This window comes from Glycine soja, chromosome 20 (genome assembly GCF_004193775.1).
Source record: "Glycine soja cultivar W05 chromosome 20, ASM419377v2, whole genome shotgun sequence".
NCBI lineage: Eukaryota > Viridiplantae > Streptophyta > Magnoliopsida > Fabales > Fabaceae > Glycine > Glycine soja.
In genome coordinates this window covers 48,496,652-48,520,551 of record NC_041021.1, presented here as the reverse complement: position 1 = coordinate 48,520,551, position 23,900 = coordinate 48,496,652, and the positions used below count along the sequence as shown (strand labels likewise).

Genomic DNA, 23,900 nt, shown 5'->3' with positions numbered 1-23,900 from the left:
AAAGAGTTTAATGGTCAAACAAACAATTTTTTTACTATCATTTAATTACAAATTATTATTAGTATAATTTTTATTTAATTTTTATCAAAATTAATAAACTTATCATGATGATTTGTGATTAAATAATAGCATAAAACTATTTTATAATATCAATGTATATCTTATTTTATCATAATTAAAAGAATAATATATATATATATATATATATATATATATATATATATATATATTTGGAATTTGTTAATGTACACTCTTATATTTTTTAATTAGAGTATATTATCAAGTTAAAATTATATATTATCTTCAATTAAGTACGTGAATAATGTAGTTTGCTAATGTTAAAATATGTGTACATTATCATTATCATTCCGTTTCTCCATTTGGTATGCTTGCAGTGCAGAAGAAAGAGAAAGAAAGTTGCTCTCCTTTGCACATAATACCAAATTACTCATTTTTTTATATTTCAGTAATATAGTCATTTATATAATTTTTTTCCCTTTCTTTTTCACCTCCTACTCAATCAAACAAGAGTAAATAAGTTTTTTCCTTTAGTTCTTTTCACTTTCTTTTCTACCAAACAACCAAAAAATCATTCATTTTTCCTTTTTTTTTTCTCTTTTGTTATATTTCCTTTCTTTCATTTTCTTTCTCAAACCAAACAAAACATTTTGAAATTTCCTCTCTCAAATACATATTTCTCATTTACCTTTGAACTTGAAATCTTAACAAATTCAAATTCAATTTCACTTAGATGAATCACATGTTGATTTATAATAGTAATTTTTATTTGATTATATTTTTTCTAAAAATGAAAATTCTTACATATTTAATGTCATTCTATATTATTGATTTAACATATAAAATAGTTAATATTTTCTTTAAGTAGATTGTCTATTAAATTTATTTTAATGAATATAGCATGTAATTCTATTATGTATTTAGAAATTTTAAATATGAATATAATTAAAAGAATAATATATATTTTCAGGCATTACAATTATAATGGTGGTTTTTTAATCTGGTGATATTTTTTTTTATGAATGAAAAGTCATATGGATTTATTAAATATATATTAAATTTATTAAGAGAAAAATCAAGTTACTCTCGTAATAACTTTAAAAAAAGTTACTTTTTATCTTTATAATTTATTTTCTTGAAATTTAATTGTTAAAATCAATTACTCATTAGAGAATTATTTATTAATTTTTAAGAAAATAAATGGTGAAAATAACGAATAACTATTTTTAAAGAAACTTGATCTCTCATCATTTAACAACTAGTTATATATAATAAATATGACAATTAATTTTACTTTTTTCATTTTACAATATTGATTTAATGAGATTGGTTAATACTTTCTTTAACATAGTGTTTGGTTAAAAAAATTAGAAAAGGGGGGAGATTTTTATTAAGTTTCGATGTTTGACTCAATTTTTAGGAAGGGAGAGGGAAACTGAGGGGAGAAAATCCCTTTTCTCCAATATTTTGCTTCTGTTCGAGTGGGGGTTCCCAAAGATGTGTCTACATTCTCAAGTTAATACATAAAATTGATAGCGAGCCGATGGAATAAGACTATAACAATAGGAAATTTCTACGGATATAACACGTTAGAGATGGAATAAGATCATGAAAACTCAAAATTTGGAAGTCAATAAATAATGTATATACATCATCCTAATTAATTTCATGCATCTTGATGAGTGATGACCCTTCTTTCTAATTTCCAACTACTCATGCCACAATGTGAACGGTGAAGCTCCGGGGCAAAGATCATTGGGATATATGCCTTGGTGCAAGAGTACTTGGAATCGCAATTGGCACCCAAGTATTGCATGCATGATCATATGCACTACCCTTAATAACAGCAACACCAGATGCTGGCTGCCAAAGATAACACAGCAAGTTCCTTGCATGATAAGGATCAGTACTTGAACTGAACACATTTTCATAACCAAGCATCTTCACATCATTATCCCAAAACAGTTGCTTCTATTATTTTGATCAACAATAACTTCATCTGCATTATTGAACGTAGAAGTAGCCATGGGAATCGCGTAACCATCTCCACCACCATAAATGACATAGTTAGATCCAGAACTGTTATTATTTATCATCAAAGGAAGCAGAATCGTTGCTTATGACATTTGACTGAAGAAAACTGTGGGCATTCTGGAGTTGATGAATATATCGAAAGTTATGACGAAAACCAGAATCTTGTTCTTTCTTGCGCCAAAACTTCTGTCCATAAGATAAAGCCGGGGTTTATGGAATGCAAGAGAATGAGAAGCTCCAAAGATATTGATGTTAGAACCCACGTGTGGGGTTTGAGGATCCATGATGATGAGGTCAACTGTTCAGCATCTGCCTTCAGTCCTCGGGATTTCATGGCTGCAATGCCATATGCCTCTGATGCCTTCTTCTTATGAGTGCCTGCAAAATTAATTAATGTAGCACAGTTTTGTTCATTAATTCTTCAGAAAACATGCACACGCATGCACTGCAAATTACTTATAAATGCACCATTTATATAGTACCTTGAGAACAAATTAATCATATTCTTAAATTTAACATTTTTTTTTTGCCCCAAAGTTACTAAAACCGATCAACCTAGTCCAATATTTCCCCTTGTACAAACTGTTAAAGCTAAATACTGATATTTTTTTTTGCTAATTGTTAGCTAAGGAATTGATACTACTAATTCCACCGTTTGATATTGGAAAACAAAAAATACCACGGCCCAGAAAGAAATTATATATAACGTATAAGTATACTAACTCATAAGCATATAAATATATATGCATGCTCCAAAAAAACTAATGTTCCTTACTGAAAGTTCCGAGGTAGAGATCTTTGTTGCCTGCTACTCTTCCAATCCTATATAGCTTGCCATCTACCATGTTGGTGATACCTGGATTCTTATCATTTAATTAAATAATATTAAAAAAAACTATGTAATATATTTGAATTATATATGTCAAGTCTTCCCATTTCAGTTTCAAAACTACAATGGGTGCATATGATTATATAATTTAAATGTTGTATACAAGACTAAGATATACACAACATAGCGAGAGACAAGAAACACTAAACAATGAACCATCACATAATGAATAAAAACGCAATAAACAAAAAGCAAATATTTTTAGCAATATAAACAAAAGGACAAAGTTTAGACTAGTTTTTATATGTTCTACTTATTACTAAGTTCACAAATGAAATAATAATATGTATTTTTTTAAAAAATATATTTATTACAAGTCCATATACAACGTATTAATTAAAAGAAAGATCACTAAGTCAAAATTTACATTAAGTCTTTTTTATCAAGTTTTTCATTCTAATAACAATGTTATAATGGATTGATTTTCTTTCACAATTTTCTTTTATATAAGTGTCTCTAGGACGAATGACCCATATACCTAATAACTGCCAAAAATAAAAAATCTCACTACTTTGATTAATATTAGACCCTCTATAAAAGTCATGCAATTTTACCAAATAAGTGATTAGGTGACCGACTAAGTTAATTTCACTTATAAAAGTAAGCAAAGTACACGTAATTAATTAGTACTGTATTTCTTAAGGTGCCATTTTTTTTAAAAAAAAAGGTGCCCATTAAAAAATTATAATAAAAAAATTTCATTAAAAATTTCATTAGAAATATATTTAAAATCGCAATAAAGTGCATTAATAATATAATTTTGATCGATACAATTATTTTACTTTCAATTCCTTAATAATACACGAATGTACATTAAAAAGGTGCCCATTTTTTTCATTTTAAAAAAAATACACACATGTATATATATTCAATATTGATGGTAAGCCAACCGTACCTCGTTATTCCTCGATAAATTAATGGATTCACCGCGAGAAAAGCCACTGCTCTTCGTGCCTCGACATAATTTATATATGAATTATTATATGTTCAATCAAATTATATATCCATCTTTACTTAATTAATACTATGCTTATTATGTACAGATTAGTAATGACATTTGTAAAATATATACCTTCTCAGTGATGCGACGTACTCTTGCCTTGTAATTTTCTTTATTTCTTCTAATTTTTTTCATAGTGGACAATCTATAATTCATTGATTATTGACGAAGCACAAAGTATCCATAAATTTCAAAGCACCAGATATTAAGTAATCACGGGCATATTTTAATTTATATATTTAAAAGACAAATAATAAATTATTAGTTTCTTTTGTGAATAAACACAACCCATGAATGAAGAAACTTTTATTTAGCACAGGCACAAAATAAGCATGCTATGGACTAAAAATGAGACTGTGAATTTAAGGTGACAAACTGTGGAGTTAATAAGTATTAATAATTATTAAAAAATTAATGAACTAGATTGTATTGAAACACAAGCACATGAATTTGAAAGAATTAAATTTTTTAAACTAATCATAATCATAATGTATAGAATCAATGTGATCTGCAAATAGACTACTTATATGTAGGCTTCTCTTGGCATATTGTTACTTGTTATTTCTAATTAATGTCAATATATTGGAATTATGTGATGCAATACTTGATTCACTGATGAGAAAGCACGAGAGAGAGAGAATATAGAATTTACAGAAAAATTTGTTGATGTTGTTATTGGCCAGTATTTCAATGCCGACAAATCATATTCTCCAGCTGTTTTTTCTTCTTTGTCATAACCTCATGTCAATATACAAGAAATTGCATGTATTTGTGAAAATAAACTAAAAATCACATGATGTTAATATTATGAGGAAAAAAATGTTTCAATTTTTTTTATTATAGGTACATTCACAATGTAATCAAAACAGTAGAATCATATTTTCTATTTTATTTAACTATCCATTCCCTGAATAAATTTTAATATTCTGTTGTATGGAAAAAAGTTGTCCCCAAATAAAACAAAAATATATAAAAGCCTATTTGTGAAAATCAAAATAAAAAAGAACCATACTACACATGAATATTATTAATTAATTAAACAGACAAAATATGTCCTGTAAATATAGGTTAAGAAATGTCCTGTAAAAGAAATCAAAATATTACACGACATTTCTTGATAACTATAATTTATAATAATATTTATAGAAAACTTAAATATAGGTTAAGTCCATCTTAAAACTTAAATATGTAAGATATTTTTAAAGAGGTTAATACACCAAATTAGACTTTCAAAAATGTCAATCAAATTTTTAAAAATTAACCTATGATAAATAACATAGCAAATTTGGGCTTAGATTTTTTAACGAAGACAAACTATTTAAGCAAAGTCTCATTTGACCTAACCTATTTTTATTCCTATCAATAGGATCTTATGGTATAACTTCTTAATATATAATGAAAAAAAGGTTTTTATGTGTATCTTGACAAATATTGTTAAGATACACCATATAAACATATTTTTGTCAAGAACATTTTGGTAAATAAAATTCATTAAAAGATTGGGGTCAACTTAACAAAACAATGATGACAATAATAATTTGCATAAAAACTACTCCAAGGTTTTGCTTGGTGCATCTCCAAAATTTCTTATATCTTGTTTCTACCCTTTCTCTCCCAAGAAAACCCTAATGGCCTCTCCCCCAAACCTCCATGAGCACACCCCACATCCACTAAATATCACCTCCACACCGCACCAAACCCACCACCGCATTGCCACCCAACCACCCACCTATCACGCGCATCACTGTGACCCACAATCTTCGTGTTTGTATGTATTACGGATACTCAAATCATAACTATATGAAGGTGGTGTGACACAAAGGTGGGTTTGGTGTGGTGCGAAGGCTTGAGAGTCACAATGATGGGTTTGGTGTGATGTGGAGGTGACATTGGACATTGGGTGTTTGCGATGGTATTTGAGATGTGATGATCTTGGATGTTTGTAGGAGAGACAACTGTTGCTTGTTTGGGAGAGGAAGGTTAAGAAAAGGATATTACAAATTTTTGAAGTATATCAAATAAAAAATGAGATACATTAAATAATTAACCAAGCTATATTTGTCCATTTTTGGGTGCTTTAGACCCAATGGCAACCTGGGCCCAGTCAACCGTTATGGCCCAGATCTGCCTCAAGTAATTTTAGTACCATCAAAAAATATTTTTATGTTTAAATATTTTTATTCTAAAAGTAAATTAATAGTAAAGAAATCTGAACCAAATTTGATACATATCGAAGGACTCAAAAATATTAAGTGAACTTTAAAATTAATTTTCAATTAAAACCAATTTCAAATGCTGCCGGAGATTAGGGTTTATAGTTAAAAGAAAATATTATGAAATCGCTCAAGTCTGACATATAGGAATTTTATTAAAAATAATTTTACTTTAACTCAGTCATACATTATCATGCACAATTAACGAACCTATATATTAATTGATGTAGAATTATTATAAAAAATAGAATCATGTTTAACTAATTTTTATTTTAATTAATAATCTTGAATTCAAATATCAGTGAAAAAATATACGTAGTTTATAAAAAAATATTATTTTTTTTACTGCATAAAAAATATTATTATGCACAACTTACTTGATCAGATTGCTAAACTTTACCTCTCTTATTAAACATGATTATATTATTAAAATAATTAAATTTTGATACATTAATATTCTAAAAATATTTATACTGTTATTTAATTAGAATTTGTTTTAAATATAATTTTTAAAATAATTAGTACGCAAATTTTATAGAGATATTTGTGTAATTTATATGAAATATTAGACTTAAATGATCTCATTATCACATATTTTAATTATTATATAATTTTTTAATTTAATTATTATATATAAAATTCTTATATTATTAGCATATTTTAACTAAATTATTTTAAACTTATTCCAAAGTAGTATTAATATTTACTTTTTTTCTAAATTTAATAAAATGGTATTTAATATATTTATTTGTGATATGATCTATAGGTATTTATGCTACATGCATAATGAAAATAATTATAACTTAAAAGATATAAGAATTATAAATTTAAACAATTATATAAATAAAAAAATATAAAGTCACGTCAATATTAAAAAAAACTCAAATATAATAAAATTTATCCATTTACATTTATTATTATTGTTATATTTCGTTCCTAATATTTATTTCCATATTTTTTTAGAAAAAATTTAATTTCAGAAACAAATTTTTTTCTTATTTGATTTGGTTTTCCAAATTATTTTTGTTACATTTGGTTTTCCAATTTTTTTTTTCAATTTCAGAAAGCAATTTTTTAATTGTTATTATTTATTTTCTCAATTAAATTGATTTTCCCAATTGCTTTTCTTATTTTCCATTTCCTAAACCCAGCTTCTGTCTTTTCCAGAGATTGTCATTTGTACCGTAATATATAGACAGCAAAAACGCAGAAACCGCGAAATTGTGCCTAAAATCGATGACTTCGCAAAATGGTGACGAGAGCCACCACCCACCACCGCAAGCGCAAGGTATTCATGGATGCACACTTGTTTCCGTTCACCTTTTAGCATTTTTCAACTTTAATTCGCAGAAGTAAAAAATAAAACGATTAGTTTCATTAATTTGACTAAGCTCCTTATTAGATTTCGTTTCAATAATAATTTGGTTTTGCAGCTGAAAAGGTTACTGAAGTTGGATGGTACGTTCTTGGCGAGGATCAACAACAGATTGGCCCTTACGCCTTCTCTGAGTTGTGCCGTGAGTTGAGTTATTTGAAACTGTCTCTCTCTCTGTTTTTTTTTTTTGAATGAACAAAGTGGAGTGGAGCTAGGGCTAGGTATTGTACATTTTGATTTTTGTTGTTTGTTCCCCAATTAATTAAGTGAATTCCGAGGCTGCACTGTTTCAGACTTTGGGCACATTTGTTTTATGGTGAAATTGAAACCTCTATTGTCATATTTACATGGAAATTGGTGTGGATAGAGCATTTCTTGAATGGATACCTCTCCGAAAATACGTTTGTGTGGTCTGAAGGAAGTAGTGAGTGGCAGCCCTTGTCCTCGGTTTCTGACCTGTGGGCTCAAATTAACCGGCAGGGACCTGATTCTTCAACTACTGGTATGACTTTTCTTCTCTTTCACTTAGGATTTTCCATTATTATTATTATTATTATTATTATTATTATTATTATTATTATTTGTATTTGTTGTTCTTGTTGTTTGCGGAGCTTAGAGACTGACCTGTTATGTAGTGTCTGCTCCTGATGTTGATGAGTTTGAAAGATGGCAAAAGGAGATTCAGGAGGTGGAGGCACAGGTGGAAGGTTCGGAATTTGGATCCTTATCTGGCAATGTTGGTGGTACTGGGGCAGGAGAAGATTCTGAGAGACCTTCGACGCCACCTGAGGGTGAAGAAGGATTTACTGATGATGATGGAACTGTATATAAGTGGGATAGGAGTCTTAGAGCTTGGGTTCCCCAGGTCCGTGCATTACATGTGTCGCTATTATTATCATCATCATCATATTTTTTTTAATCTCATACTTTGTGTGGCCAGTGATGTTCTTTGTTATATTATGATTAAATGAAGTCATGAACATAGGCTAAAGGCTTAACTAAAATTTGATGCCCAGGATTTTAGAATATCTTTAATCAAGTTGTCACTCCTTAAAATTTGAACTGTTTTTTGAGGCTTATGTGGTTTCATAGGGCTGATTTCACATTTGTCGAATTGATTAGTTGTATTTGTTTCCTTTTTTGAGCCTATTATTATGGCCTGTTAACAAGATTGACATCTGAAAGAGATGACTCAATAACACATTGCTTTGAAAACAATAGGGTCTTTTGTTTTAGATTCTGCACAAGCCAAATGGGCAATGAATCCCAATAATCAAATATTGCTGTAATAGTTCATGTTTGGCATCCAGCAGAACTTATTCTTCTTATAACACACACAATCCCCCTTGGGCAGAAGGAAAAAAAAGAAGCTTCTGCCATGCCAATGGGATTATATGTTATCCCAATAAATGGAAAAGTAGAATATTAATTTGTCAATGTGATACTGTGCACTTCCAAAATAAATAGATATACCGTGTTTGGTAATTTGGCACTTCCACATGTGATATTGGTCGAGAATATTAATGCAAGTGTAAACTTCCAAAATCAATTATAAAAAATTTAAACTAAACGGGCACTAACTATAAGGCTCTAATGGAATCTGAAACAGTCTGTAAGGAAATGTATGCCCAAATCATACGAAAGAATTTATTTTACTATCAATTTTATAATTAGAATTTTAATAGATAACATAAGAATTACTTATTTGGAGGAGTTGCAGTTACTTGTGAGATTTACTGTGTATATTTTTTTTGTCAAACAAGTGATAAATAATTATGTGTGCACCTTTCATCTTTCCTTTGAATCTATTCAGTGATTCATTGATGAAGATTGTGGCTGCTGTTCATTAATCACAATGCTGCTAGGTATTGAATTTTCATGGCTTCTGTTGGGTACTAGATCTTAAAAGTTCTAGGATTCTTTTAATTCAAAGGGAATCAATACTTCCTCTTTCTTTAAATTTCTTGAGAACCACCTCCCTATACAAGCATGAATAAGTGTTTCTCAAGTGTAAATTATTTTGTTTGTTTTTTTAATACATTAACAAGTTTTAATTTTTATGAAGTGTTAAATCTAAATATTCTACAAAACTGAATTAAGCTGAGGTGTTTCTGTTCTGGATACTCTTGTAGTTTTTTTCTTTTTACTTGGATTTGATTACTTCTCTAGTTCTCTTTCTGGTTTGGTTTCTGCCAGTCACATTTTGTTTCCTGTGAATTATGTGGTGTTTTCATTTCCCTTCTCATTATAGTACCCATAAGTGAGAATGTTGTCTTTTCAATCTTTAGGCCTGTTATACTTATTCATGTTCGCATGTATCCCTATAAATCGCAATGATGCCTTTGTATTTATTCCTTGGGCCAAGATTGTTGATTGTTTCTTGAATGTATTTTTAATTGATTTTTTTTAGTGTGATTAATGAAGTTGTGTCATAGGATTATCCAACTGGCAGCACTAAGCCTTATGGGGTTGAAGAGATGACCTTCTTGGAAGAAGAGGAAGTTTTTCCAACAATACCTAATTCTGATGCCTCTGAAAAGTTTGAAGATAGTCCAAAATTGAGTGTTTCTGTGCCTCCCTTAAAGGAAGAAGAAAATAATACCAATGTGATATCAGGTGGAAAAAGGATGCTTTCAGATCAACAAACAGACAAGAAGGTGCGCCTTTTCTTTCCATCTTATCTATCAATGGTTTCACCCTGATCCATTTTCTTATTTCTTGGTTTGACTTGGAAATGAGTACCTCTTCTGGGAGACGAATGGCATCTCTATTGATCTCATTCTGTTTCAGGAAGCTAATAAACCCCCTGATAGTTGGTTTGAATTAAAGATTAATACGCATGTTTATGTCACTGGGTTGCCTGAGGATGTTACCACTGATGAAGTAAGTATAAACTTTTCGCTCAATTTGCCTGAATCTAGTTTTTGTTGCAATAATTAACATGACATGGGTAATGTATTGCAGATTGTGGAGGTATTTTCCAAATGTGGAATTATAAAGGAGGTATATTCTATTCCAATATTATATATTGTCTATTCAATTGTAAATAGTAAAATTATAAACATTTGAGCTATAATTCATGTCATATATTAGTTTTTTACGGTTGGAAGTGTCTTAAACATGTTATATATATGGGGAAGGAAAACACTGTTGGCACTCTATAAATTAATGATACAGTAGCTCTTCAATACTGCCAAAAGTATGTATGAATTAACATTTCTACATATGGAAGAGCAAAGTATGTTGCATATCATGTTTGTCCTTTTCAATGCCATCATGCGGGTTTTGATAGTAAGCCTTGTATTTGTGATGAAAATTTGGTGGGCCTGTCTTTCCCTTTTCTGGGCACATGCACGTGCCAATGCCCTAACCATAAGTGAATCACAAGGGCCTAGCAACTTTTACAAGAAACTGAGGGCATCGTGACTCACACTGGCTTCTTATGAATCCATGATCATGGTTATAATAGGACCCCGAAACCAAAAGACCTCGTGTGAAGCTCTATGTTGATAAAGAGACAGGAAGGAAAAAGGGAGATGCTCTGGTTACATATCTTAAGGTAACTGTTTTCCTTATTGTTCTGCCTGTGACATATAGCTGTGGATGTAACAGGGTTTCAATTATGTTTGCATTTACTAGGAACCTTCTGTGGCTTTGGCAATTCAAATTTTGGATGGAGCACCTCTTCGCCCTGGTGGCAAGATTCCTATGTCTGTCAGCCAGGCTAAATTTGAGCAGAAAGGTAAATATTTTTGGATTCTTAATATTTCCTATGACAACTTCTGGAAATCCATGTATTAAATTAAAAATTTTGTATTTATTATGCATGCTGTTGCTTGATGGAGCTTTCTTATGCAGGAGACAAGTTTGTATCCAAGCAAGTAGACGGTAAAAAGAAAAAGAAATTGAAAAAGGTGGAAGACAAAATGCTTGGATGGGGTATGTTTGGTCTCCCAAAATTTTAAAGTTGATTTTCTGGAATATGATTCCCTGTTCAATCTTTGATTTAGCCTAATTTCCCCCTTTTCATTTATTTATTTTTGAATTAAAATGCAATATTGATTTACATTCTGGAAATATTTTTACAAGAAATTTCTAGATGGTGTAAGTGGGTCAAGTCTGTACTTGTGTCAATAGATTCTTTGTTGTGTATTGAGAAAGGTTTTCAAATTGTGAATCACCAATCTAATTTTTGAATTTTGAATCATAATTTGTATCAAATCATAAGATTTAGAGACAATAAAAAATCACTTCAAATATCTCATAGATGATATATAGTTTTCGATGTAATATTTTTATACTTAAAAGAGATAAAACAATTTAACAATAAGTCTTATAAAACAAAATTATTAGTTATATCTGAGTTTGTCAAGCCTTTATTTTAGAAGAATGGAAAGGAAGCAAGAAATAGCCAAAATATAGTGCATGCATTAAATGAGTGTGTGACAAATAAAGTAGTGGAATAATCAAATAGGCACTAATGCCCCTTCAATTCCTTAATTTAACAATTTAAACTTATATGACTTGTCAATTTTTTTTCAAGAGAATTGGTGAAAGAAAAGAAAATAATTGTTGAATTGTGTCATTCATATCAAATTATCAATGATCCGAAATTGTACAAATTCATTCATGTGTCATAAGATACAAAGTCATTTGAGATTTATCATATGATATGAATTGCTAGGTAGCCGAATTGTTGGATTCAAATCGTGAATTGAAAGATTGTAATAACTATGCTAGAAATAGATAAAAACAACTTGACCATATGTCATAGAACCAATTTATTAGTTATATTTGAGTTTGTGAACCTTTATCTTAGAAGAAAATTTGGAAATGAAGCAATGAAATAACTACTGAGTGCATTTTGGAGCTAACTAATTGATGTCTCATTGAAGTCTGTAATATAGTATTCTTTGAATAGTGGAGCCATTGCAAATTTTGAGAATCGTTTAAATTTTTTATTACTAGAATGTATTCTGTTGTCTTGTCTGCTTTTGATGATGGTGGATCTAGAAAGCATGCTATGCTCACATGTCATATTCAAAATCCTTTTCAATCTCAGTAGTGTGAGAAGTTTAGATTATTTTGGTTGACTTGAGATTTTTAGATTCATTTTCAGAGTTAATTTCTTGTTTTGTTTAGCATGCATCCCTGATAGTCATGTCTTTCTCATTGTATGGCTCAGGTGGTCGCGATGATGCAAAAGTTTCAATTCCAGCAACTGTTATCCTTCGTTATATGTTCGCTCCAGCTGAAATGAGGGTTGGTGTTACTTAATTTTGCTTGTTTTCTTGATACAATTATCACACTAGAAACTTGCTATAAAAGTTGCCATACCTCCCCATCATTTTGGACAGGGTTTTATAGACCACAGAAACATTGAAGTTTTTTACATTTTTAAAAGTTCTAACAGTTCTAACGTACATATTTAGAATAAGTATTTTATGTGATCAAAATTAATCTTTTTTTTTTCTGTTGTGATGGTAATGATTATTATTGTGATGTTCCACATGAGCTAGAAATATGACCAAAATATTTCTTACAAGGCTTGCGCCATCCTCCCCCTTGACCTAGTTTTTAGGGATAAGTTAAACTTGATCCATTTCTAATATGGTATCGGAGCATCTAGTCTCGATGTTGGGCCTTGTAGATGTCTTGTCTTGCAAACTTCACACTCCAAATGTGCAGTCCTCAGAATGAGTGTTTAGATGTCCCACATTGGCTAGGAATTTGGCCAAAATACTCCTTATGGGCCCAGACAATCTCTCCCCTTAGTTAACTTTTGAATTTGAGTTATGCATTCCTGCTTTTCTCATATGACTGTCGAATTAAAATTTGCTCTCTCAGGAATTATAATTTGGTGCTGCTATTTCTCATGTTGGACATTTGCTGATATTACCCTATCTATGCAGGCTGATGAAAATCTGCATTTAGAACTAGAAGAAGATGTTAAAGAGGAGTGTACAAAGCTTGGTCCTGTGGATTCAGTCAAGGTAGTTAATCTATATGCCTTAAAAAATGAATAGAATTGCTATTCTTTTCTTTTTCCATTTTTTTTCTCTTTTCTAAGAAATATTTTGTTATCAGTTAAATCAATTGAGTGAAAAATACTTCTACGTTTTGTTTTTCCTTTACTTCTATGATTCCTTTAGTCCTTACTAAATCTGTGATGTTATAGGTGTGCCTAAGGCTATGTTTGGATGGTGGGTTTGGGAGGTGAAGGTTTTAAGTAAACTTAGCCCTTGCTTAGGAGTGTTTTAAAATGAAGGGAGAAAAGTTTTAGATATATTATCAATTTATTATGCAACTCTTGAAGCCTCTGTTATTAAATTTTATGAACATCTAAAGTTTCCCTATATTATAAATTTGTGTATTGTCATCTTGAACGAGTGATTCTAGATTTATTCTTCAACAAAAGCATCGTTAGAAGTTTTTCTTACATGAAAGCGTTTTTAGGAGTTGTTATCACTCTCATTGAGCCACATCATATCCTAAGATCATAAATTGATCATTTAATATATTTTTTATTCCTTTCAAATTTAATTTGATTTAATAACTAGTTCAAAAAATTTCTTTTTCAACTATCTCAAACCACTTTCTTTTTATCTTTACCTGTACTTGATTTTCTTAACCATTTGTCTCTTTCAATTTATCATTTTCTTTTTTATTTCTAAAGTGAATTTCAATATTTTCTTAAAAGAAATTGTCAATAGTTAAAAATAACCTTGTAGGACAATACAAATTATTTATTGTAAATCCAACATATAATTTATATATTAAAAAATATTTATTTATTACCAATTTTAATTATAATATAATTTATATTTTAAAAATATTTATTTGTTATGAACTTTAATTTAGTGGCATTTTTGGTTAGAACATTAGTTGGGTTCCATAACTGCCATGTAGGTAGGTAAATCTAATGGAACAAGTTTCATGACTTAAATCAATAAATCAAAATTATGCCCCAAAGTTGAAAAAGATCACTGTTTCAAAAGGGCAACATTGACCCAAATTTGAGAGATAAAGGATCAAAATAATTTTTTTAAAAAGATAAAAAGACCAAAACGAATTTTTGTAAAAATATAAGGTACCAAAAATATACTTTAGCCTTGCAAATATTGTACTATTTCTTGTCCATGCCTATAGTTTGAGATGTCCAAGCTGATAAAATATGTAGTCTGAGTCCTTGTAACACTGCTTCCAGTGAGTTATGACTTGATTACATTATGCTATGACAGCTGTCGACAGAATTAACTTGGAAATTGTATGTATCTTCTACTTCATTTACTTGATTTATATATTTCCATAATTTTGTGTAATATATCTTCTCACACCCTTGCCCTAGTTTTTAGAAATTTTGTTGTATCCTGAGTGTGTACTGTAGTAGTGTTACTAATCTACTCATACCTATCATATTCATGCAACTATTGTATTTGTGTTCCCTAATTTTGTCTCTTCTTTTTCATGTTTGCTGCTTGTTTTCTCCTGGAGATATGTGAGAATCATCCTCAGGGAGTTGTTTTGGTAAGATTCAAGGATAGGAAGGATGCCCAAAAGTGCATAGAATTGATGAACGGACGATGGTAATTATATCTGTTTTGTCCATTTTCTTCTTGTTCAATATATGCATAACCTTCATGTTGTAGCAACTTACTGCATCATATAAGCAGCATGCTCGACCTTGACCTGATGACTTTCTGTAGTTGACCATCTCCAAATCTGATTTTAGATATTCATCATCAACTAGGAAACTTACTATTAAAATAGTTGAAACATACAGTGTTTCAGGGGCAGAAACTGAGGTGGTTATAAAAGAATCGTATAATTCAGTAGGTGGTTATAAAAAAAAACCCCATATAATTATGCTTAATTATATGATTCAATCTTTTTCTGTTTGCAAATTAATTTAAGTCTTATGACACTCATTTAGTCTTATGATAAGTTGTTCGATTTTTAGTATTATTACACCTGGATAAAGTCTTAAAACACTCCTTTTTATTTCTTACCTTTTCTTGAACACTTCCATTCTACCACCAAGATTCCTTATCACTCAATCCCAAACCTTTTGATTCTCCTAAGATTGGTTTAGCAATTTTCTTAAACATCTTATCCCAAATGAGATTAGCACTACTTTGTGATTCCCATTTTTCTTCCTCTATAATTTTCTTCTTAAAAGTCAAATGTTTATCTCCCTTAAGCTGCCACTATTTGATTCTTTGATTTTTGTTTTCTGTTCTTAAAACGGACATCAAGGATTAAGACCCCATGTTGTGTAATTAGACTTTCTCTTGGAATCACCTTGCACTTGCAAGCTCTTTAATAAGTGATTAGATTATAGTTTCCTATGAGAATCTTTTCTTGTCATTTTTGCAGTTGTTTTTACCTTTTCTTTTCTCCTTTATTTCTCATTTGTATCTTCATTTACCTTTTCCTTTGTATATCAACTCTAGCCATTCTTTTCCTCATTTATTTTATCAGGTTTGGTGGTAGACAGATACATGCCAGTGAAGATGATGGTTCGGTTAACCATGCCTTAGTCCGGGATCTGGAAGAAGATGTCATTCGGCTGGAGCAGTTTGGTGCTGAACTTGAAGGTGACTGAGTTAATGAGAATAGCATTGCACCAGATTCACCGTTCCATATAAGTCCGGACCTAGGAATATTTCACGATGGCTGGAGCTTTTGGATTACTAGGTCATCACTTTTCTCGGTTTTGCAATGATATATTAGTTTTCCTTATGTAATTGGGAAAAGCAAAAATGAAATAGAGGAGAAAAGAAGTTACTGATTTGGCTAGCTCATCTTATTTGGAAAATTGTATCACACCCTGCGTGTAGTGTAGCATTCAGTTATTCCAAGTCACAGATTTTGAGTTATGACATGTGACAATGCAGTTAAATTTGAACTGTTAGATTAATTTAAGTTATCTTAACCGTTGGAGTAAGACACTTGAGCATGTAAAAAATCGTATGGGATTGTATGCGTAGTAAAAGAATCGTTCCATTCCATAGGGTAACAAAAAAAAAAAGGTAAATACCATGGGGCATTGTAGCCGTTGGTGATGGTCACCCTATGATAGGTTTGTAATTGCATTGATTTGATGATTGCTGTGGGTTTTCACAATTTCATTTTACATAAGGTACGTGTCTTGTGCTGCCAAATCTCGTTAACGGTTCCATGTAAGATAATTGAAGTATTAATGACTGAAAAAGGTACACGGGATTTTCTATATATATATATATATATATATATAAAGAAAAAGGTGCTCGGGAAGTACATGTAGGAAATTGCCATTTCCCAGTATAAAATTTCAGTTAGCTTGTTTTTCTTGACACACATCAAACATATATGGATTATCTAATTGTTTCATTATTTTTCTCCTGCTTTTCCATCCCCTCATTGGTGCATTTTGACATGGAGAACTTTAAACAACTGATCCGAAAATTAGTAATGGATCACTCAAAAAACAATTACCTAAACTAAGTTGACTGAGTCAACTTAGTCCATGTTTGGCTGATTGGTTTTCAAGTAAAAAAGTACTTTTAAGGTAAAAGTAATTTTGTCAAAAGGATTATGAATCTTATTTTTATTTTCATTTGTTGGAGTTGCAATGAAATGTGGGTGTAACATTTTTAACTTCAATCTACACATACACTTAAAGTTCGATTCGTGCATAGATTATGTCTCCTTGATCAATAGTTTAATTAAAAACTCATTGATTAAGTATTTCAGTTAAATATGTTATTTTCCTTAAAAAAATTCTCTTAATTTTTTTTAGTTCAATTTTTTTAGTATTTTAGTTTCTATTATTTTCCACTGTTAATATTTTGTCTTTACTATCAAGTATGTTAAATGATGACACAATAATCATAATATTTTTTTAAAAAATATATTTTTAATTTTTCATTAACTAATTTTGTGTTATTAATTAATGTAAAAACATCATTTGAATAGGTAATAAGTATGATAAGAGAGGTCATTAAGAACCGCAATGAATATTCCTAACTTCATCAAGATCATTCCCCATTACCAACCTTATTTAAAATATAGATGAGTTAAGATAAATAAAAAAAACAAAACAAAACAAAGGATAGTGTTAAAATACCTTAAAAAGTGTTATTAACATTTAAAAGAAAATAATTCACTTCAATATTTTAAATAAGGTTGGTAATGTGACGAGACAGGCACAACTAGGAGCCCCCATAACTTCGTCGAATACCTATGAATTTGAAAGATATATACGGATAATTACCAGCACCCATGTAACTTTAAAGCCAATATGTATATTAAAATATATTTTTTAATGCATGCTTATATAAAACAAAGTAGAACAACTTATTTTATATATAATTAAAAGTATTTAAGTAATTTTAAATTGTGAGCACCTACGATATCATTATTAATCTGTTGCATACTCAAGACTAACTCAAGATTATGAGTTAATTTGAAAAAATTTCACATTAATTAATTCGAGTGCATGACGGTATATGAAATACTTTGTAATCTATGGTTAATTTACTCAAAATATAATAAAAAATAAGAGAAGTGTTAATTAGTATCCAAAGAGTATTATTTAAGGAACACAATATTTTTATTGAGAAAAAAAATTATATTATTTATTATTATTTTTATAATTTATACCATAAGTATTTTTTTTAATTCTTCCATCAATGTCGTTATCATCGAAGAAAATGCAACTTTCCTTGGCACCATTGTCAATTCAATTGGTTTCTAAAAATATAGGAGAAAGTAATTTACTTAAAAAGGAACTGAAAGAAAAAAGGAATTGATGCAGAGAAGGTACTAGTTTAGTGTCACGAAAATAACCCGCAGACGCAAACGTGAAAACACAGACAAGACGCATACGTCCGTCTCAACGGTAGATCCCTTCTCTCTTTTCTCCCTTTCCCCCGTTTCTCTTCTCTCAGGCAACTCCTCAATCACGCTTTTCGTTTTTTTTTTTTTTTTTTTTACAGTTCATTCGAAATTTCCCTTTTCTTTTTCATTTTCCCCCTCTTTTTCCTTCTCATATGTTTTGCACCGTGATTAACTTCATTGATTAACGTATCTGGTGAAATTTCAGTCACATTGCGAACTTATCTGAACTTGATTCAGTTTTTACATGCTGCATCTTTTGTTATTATTATTATTATTATTATTATACTTTGCCTAACTTGTTGTATATGTAATAGTTCGATTTCCGTGTCCTTGGTTTGCGTGTTTATCTGTTAGTGTTTGGGTAAAGAGAGTGTATCCATATTATACATCATCATCTTCTTCTTCTTTGCTCTGGACACGCGCCAATCAGCACGATCACTGGGTTTGGAATTGATGTGCCTGTTTACATGGTATTTCACCGTTAGTTGCTGAGTTTTATTTTGAAATTTGAATTGAAATAAGAGTGTTGATTATTAATGGTTTAACTGAACCCCTAGTTTCTAGTTCATTCTTTTCTCTTTCTTTTGTTTTGTTTTGAGTAGTGATTGCTGCACAACTAGATATGATTAGCTATGAGTTTTAAAATGAGTCAGTTAAATTCAAGAGGAGTTGTAGGGACCACTCATTTATTGAAAGATCAATTAATATGTGTGTGTTTGTGTTTGTGTTTTGGAGACAGATTTTAGAGAGAGAAATCCTGATTCAATGAATTGCATGTGTTTTCTGTCATAACTAAACAAGGTTGATTAGACAGTTGGTGGACGGTCGTGCAAGGCACGGGGGGTGGGGGGCTTATCTTTATAAAGACAATAAATATATTTTGGATGAGAAATTGATTGTTGAGTAGTAGGAAATGATTTTAGAAAAGAGTTTTGAAAACCAAAAAGTGAGAAGAAAATCAAGCATGCCCTTAATGTCTTTATACGAGTCCATAAGAGATTTCGTTTGTCTTCTTCATTACTGTAACCTGTTAGGTCTTTGTATTTCGATTATGTATTGTCTATGGACATAGAAATAATGAAAATCAGTCTGATGATTTTAATATGATGAGATGAGGACTTGTTTGGAGAATAGTTATCATTGCTGTTTCTAAGAGCGGTGTTCAAAGATTCCAGAGGAATTCTAGTTAGGTAGTTGGTGGTGGTTTGTCTCAACATGTTATATGAGGATCACTTTATTGAGTAGAATTTTTTAAAGATGCAAAGGAAAATATTGTGAATATTAGAGGACATTATTTGTTATAGCCGTAAAAGAAGGGTTGTTTCATCTATGCACTTCTTGGTGTGGCTTGAGTAAAATACTTTGAAGTAATTGTCTCAGATCTGGCATGGGATAGCAGAGGATCTTTTTTGTGGCCTCTCTTTGGTGTTTGGTACACTCTCTCTTTGAGGGAACTTACATACCAAATGTAGAGGGACATACTATATTTCTTTTCTATCTTTTTTGTGCCTGTGTTTTGATGGATTTAGCTTGTTCTGTAATCTTTCATTCTTTGTTCTAATAATATCATCCTTTGTCCTTCCACCCAAAAAATAATTATAATAATTTGGCTATTTGTTATAAAAGCTGGTTACATCCTTTATGCTCCATAAACCTACTGCACTCTATAGACGTTAGCATCATTGTTTGAGACATGACAACATTTGTGGATTAGACCTAGTACAACAACAACTACCTTCCCTTATCCCATTAGATTATATTATGCCCGGATCAAAACAACATAAAAATAATCTTGATTGATTCTTGAAATCATATTGCCTTTGGTTATAGATATGGGTTTACCTGACATTTCTTATTTAATGTTTAAGTTTTACCCTTTTGTATTGTTTAAGAAAATCACCTTATCTCTCAGTAAGAATTATCTAATCCATTTTTAATTAATACCAGTGTTTGAGATTATAAAGACTTAGTGGAAGGGTAAGCTGAAGTTGAAGAGTTGAGGGGAAAACAAGCAGTGAAGGAGGTTGAGGTATTTATATTTGTTGAATTTACCTTCTGCATAATTTTCTATCTAGATATCTAAGAAAATAACAATCCAAAATGATTTAGAACCCATAATTTAGAGTTTTACCTTGAAAATTTTAAAACTTACCATCACATGGGCTGTCCTTTGCCAACAATTATTTTTTTGGGGTCAAATAAGTTCCCCTCTAAAACAAAAGATGGATTGAAATATGTTTAGAAGTCTTTGATCTTTTTCTTTTACTACCCTTCTTTTTCATTAAATCCGCTATTTTACCAATCTAAGTTCCAATGTTAGTTGGGTTGTGGGAAATGCCTGTTTGCAAGCCAAAATTGCAATCAACCTCAATTTTTACCTTCTGTTCCAGTGTTCCCACATTAATCTCTTGAAAAGATTTATAACTCCATACCTTGATTTTTGTTATGCTAGGAGGAAAAGATTTAGCACTATGCTTTGTTTTTTGTTATGTTATAAAGTAAAGATAATATGTATAATATAAAACCTTTTATCAGGGTTTAATCAAGGCTAGAAGCTAATGTTGAAATCAATTTTGCTGTGGGTAGTTCAATGACTTTAGTTGGATATTTTTCTGATTCTTTTGATCAATCCTCCTTTCCTAAAAAGGTTAATACTGGTGGTCTTCCTTTTTCATGCTTCTCTAGTTTTCCTTCCCGTAACTAACAGGTGACAGGATCAGTCCAACACACTAATATAAGCATAATATTACCTATGCATAATAGGTGACAATTGGTTCTTCAACTCTTTGCTTTTACTGATAAACTTTACCAAAAGTACTACTTTAGCATCCAAGTTTGATTGATCAGAGACTGTAACTGTGTAACATCTTATTAGCTTCTACAAAAATAGATTTTTTTTATAGTCTCTATTTTTTAAAAATAATTATGAAAAAGAATTCAAAATACCTAAGAAACTATTTTTATTTTTATTTCTAATTTCTCTGGTTCTGTTGACCCTATGTTAAATTATGGTACAGTTGAATTGTCATTATATATGAGATACTTTTTAGCACTCGAGGTTGAGAGTTCTGATATTTTAAACTTGCCCATCTGTTGGTTGTATTGCCAGATCTGTGGTTTATTGGGCAATTGTTTCCATTTTTTGAAACAATATTCATGCTTCTTTGGGCAAGGTTATTATTTTGATTTGATTCTCACTTGAAGTAACATTTCTTTTTCTCAAGAAACAGTAATGGAAAAAAAACTGGAAATAATTTACTGTTGAGAATACTCTCTACTCTCTAGATATGAATAGAAGTCATAGAATTAATATAATACTTCATTGACAGTGGTGCATATTGGAAACTCATGCTTTCAGGTACTCAATAAAGTTTTGATTTGTTTGAATTGGGGGGCTTGTTGCCAATGTTGGATACAGTTGTATGTGCTAGAAACAGTCAACAGTCGCTTCATAAGGTAAATATATTATATATTCAAGATTCTTATGGAACTACAATGTGTTTCACTGATATAGCCTTCCTGTCTTCTGTAATTCTTTGTTAGCAGATCCTCTTTTGTTTTCTGATCCTTGTTCTCATCTTAGGTGAAGTTGACATTCTAGTAGTGGAAAGGGCCAGAGTCGAGATGATTATATATGTTTGATTTGCCTCTACACACTGGCAATCCTTAGGTCTGACAGATGGCTTTTTATAATGAAGAAGAGAAGACTGAAGACTACCTCTTCAAGATTGTTTTAATTGGTGATTCAGCTGTAGGGAAATCAAATTTACTTGCACGATTTGCCAGAGATGAGTTTTATCCTAATTCAAAGTCAACTATAGGAGTAGAGTTTCAAACTCAGAAGATGGATATTAATGGGAAGGAAGTTAAAGCACAGATATGGGACACTGCTGGGCAGGAGAGGTTCAGAGCTGTTACATCTGCATATTATAGGGGTGCAGTTGGAGCTCTTCTGGTGTATGATATCAGTCGGCGCCAAACGTTTGATAGCATAGGCCGATGGCTTAATGAACTTCACAGTAAGAATTACAATTATGTTTGAACCCTTTTTACCATCTTGAAGTGTTTCTCATGCTTATTTTCTTTGTGAGGTTTCTTCTGATTTAGGTAATTGTTAACTTGTCCTTCAATTCGGTATTGGTACCATATATAAAAACATTGTGATTATGATACTGAAATTTAATGGCTTATTGGTACTTAATATGGTTCTATTTAAACAAGATTATAATCCTTTTTTTTTTCTCTTAAGGTGATTCGGTTTAATTAGTTAATGAAACATTATCTTATTGAATGTATCATGGGGATGTTAAATTCTGAATTGCATTTAATTTTTCTCTTTTCTGCTTTGACTTTTTGCATTTTTATGTTATTCTTGTTGGTCTTTTTTTTAATATTAATATAATACATAATAGGCACTTGTATAAATATACACCTTGTAATAAACGTGTAAAATAGTTGATTTTTTTAGGCTTGTTTGGAAAAAACTTCTCCATAAGTACTTACAGAAGAAAATAAAAATAAGTTTTTTCCATAAACTATAATTAGCTTATGCGTAAGTTAAAAGGAAAAGCTAAATGAAAGAGATTCTACAAATTAGTTTATCCATAAGCTAATTTGAGATACGTTTATTTCTATTTACTTCATTTTTTCTGCATGCTTATGGAGAAGTTTATCAAAATAAGACCTAGTCATGAGCTTGTATTGATAGGCCACATGTTTATTCTTTTTCTTGCTTCAAAACATATATATTCACATATTTTGATTGTGAATGTGATAAAAACAAGTATTAAATGGACTGGTTTATTATTTAACAGCTCACTCTGACATGAACGTTGTGACAATACTTGTTGGGAACAAGTCAGATCTTAAAGATGCAAGGGAGGTGGCTACCGCGGAAGGCAAGGCCTTAGCTGAGGCACAGGGTTTGTTCTTCATGGAGACATCAGCTCTTGATTCATCAAATGTAGCAGCTGCTTTTGAAACTGTTGTAAAGGAGATTTACAACATCCTAAGTCGGAAGGTTATGATGTCTCAAGAGCTCAACAAACAGGATGTTACCCGAATTGAAAATGGAAAGACTGTTGTACTACAAGGGGAAGGGGAAGGGGACGGAGAAGCAGATGCCCAGTCTAAAAAAAGATGTTGTTCATCTTAGGTTTTGATAATATGTCCCCTCCTAGACTGAGTTTTTATTATAATTATTCAACCGATCCTGAAAATGTAACTCAGATCGATTTATCGTTAAATGTTCACTGAGATTTTGGAGTAGAAATTGTTAATACGTTGGAAGGATTACAAATATGAGAAGAATTTAGTGAAACTGGTTCTTAAATGACACTAGAAAAAAATATAGATAGTTAAAATAGAAGAGTTACGATAATTATAATGAGAAGCACTAAAATATCCAAATTTTCCTTTATTTTACGTGTGCACGAAAAATCATATAAAATAATTCAGATATTTATCTTTAATATTTCAGTGTATAACTTT

The 23,900-nt window shown here is 30.5% G+C and overlaps 2 protein-coding genes across 9 annotated transcripts; both read left to right on the top strand.

Moving 5' to 3' along the window:
* Positions 1–7,295: 7,295 nt before the first annotated feature.
* On the top strand, positions 7,296–16,594 carry LOC114403595 (splicing factor U2AF-associated protein 2-like). Of its 6 annotated transcripts, none has more exons than XM_028366631.1 (14): positions 7,296–7,442; positions 7,588–7,671; positions 7,897–8,031; positions 8,165–8,394; positions 9,965–10,186; positions 10,320–10,412; positions 10,494–10,532; positions 10,999–11,088; positions 11,169–11,271; positions 11,388–11,468; positions 12,715–12,791; positions 13,442–13,522; positions 15,024–15,115; positions 16,011–16,594. In XM_028366631.1, the coding sequence occupies exons 1-14, from the start codon at positions 7,391–7,393 to the stop codon at positions 16,132–16,134; spliced, it is 1,503 nt and encodes a 500-aa protein (XP_028222432.1). In that variant the 5' UTR covers positions 7,296–7,390; the 3' UTR covers positions 16,135–16,594. The 6 variants fall into 6 exon arrangements, with proteins under 6 accessions (XP_028222432.1, XP_028222431.1, XP_028222434.1 ...); XM_028366630.1 differs by having other exon boundaries at positions 7,588–7,676; positions 7,823–8,031; XM_028366633.1 differs by having other exon boundaries at positions 7,378–7,442; positions 9,982–10,186.
* Positions 16,595–18,285: 1,691 nt separating this feature from the next.
* On the top strand, positions 18,286–23,730 carry LOC114401614 (ras-related protein RABA5a-like). 3 transcript variants are annotated; one of them, XM_028364171.1, is made up of 5 exons: positions 18,286–18,411; positions 20,358–20,439; positions 21,769–21,866; positions 21,994–22,429; positions 23,225–23,730. In XM_028364171.1, the coding sequence occupies exons 4-5, from the start codon at positions 22,090–22,092 to the stop codon at positions 23,563–23,565; spliced, it is 681 nt and encodes a 226-aa protein (XP_028219972.1). In that variant the 5' UTR covers positions 18,286–18,411; positions 20,358–20,439; positions 21,769–21,866; positions 21,994–22,089; the 3' UTR covers positions 23,566–23,730. The 3 variants fall into 3 exon arrangements, with proteins under 3 accessions (XP_028219972.1, XP_028219974.1, XP_028219973.1); XM_028364173.1 differs by having other exon boundaries at positions 21,957–22,429; XM_028364172.1 differs by lacking the exon at positions 18,286–18,411 and adding an exon at positions 18,725–18,880.
* Positions 23,731–23,900: the final 170 nt, after the last annotated feature.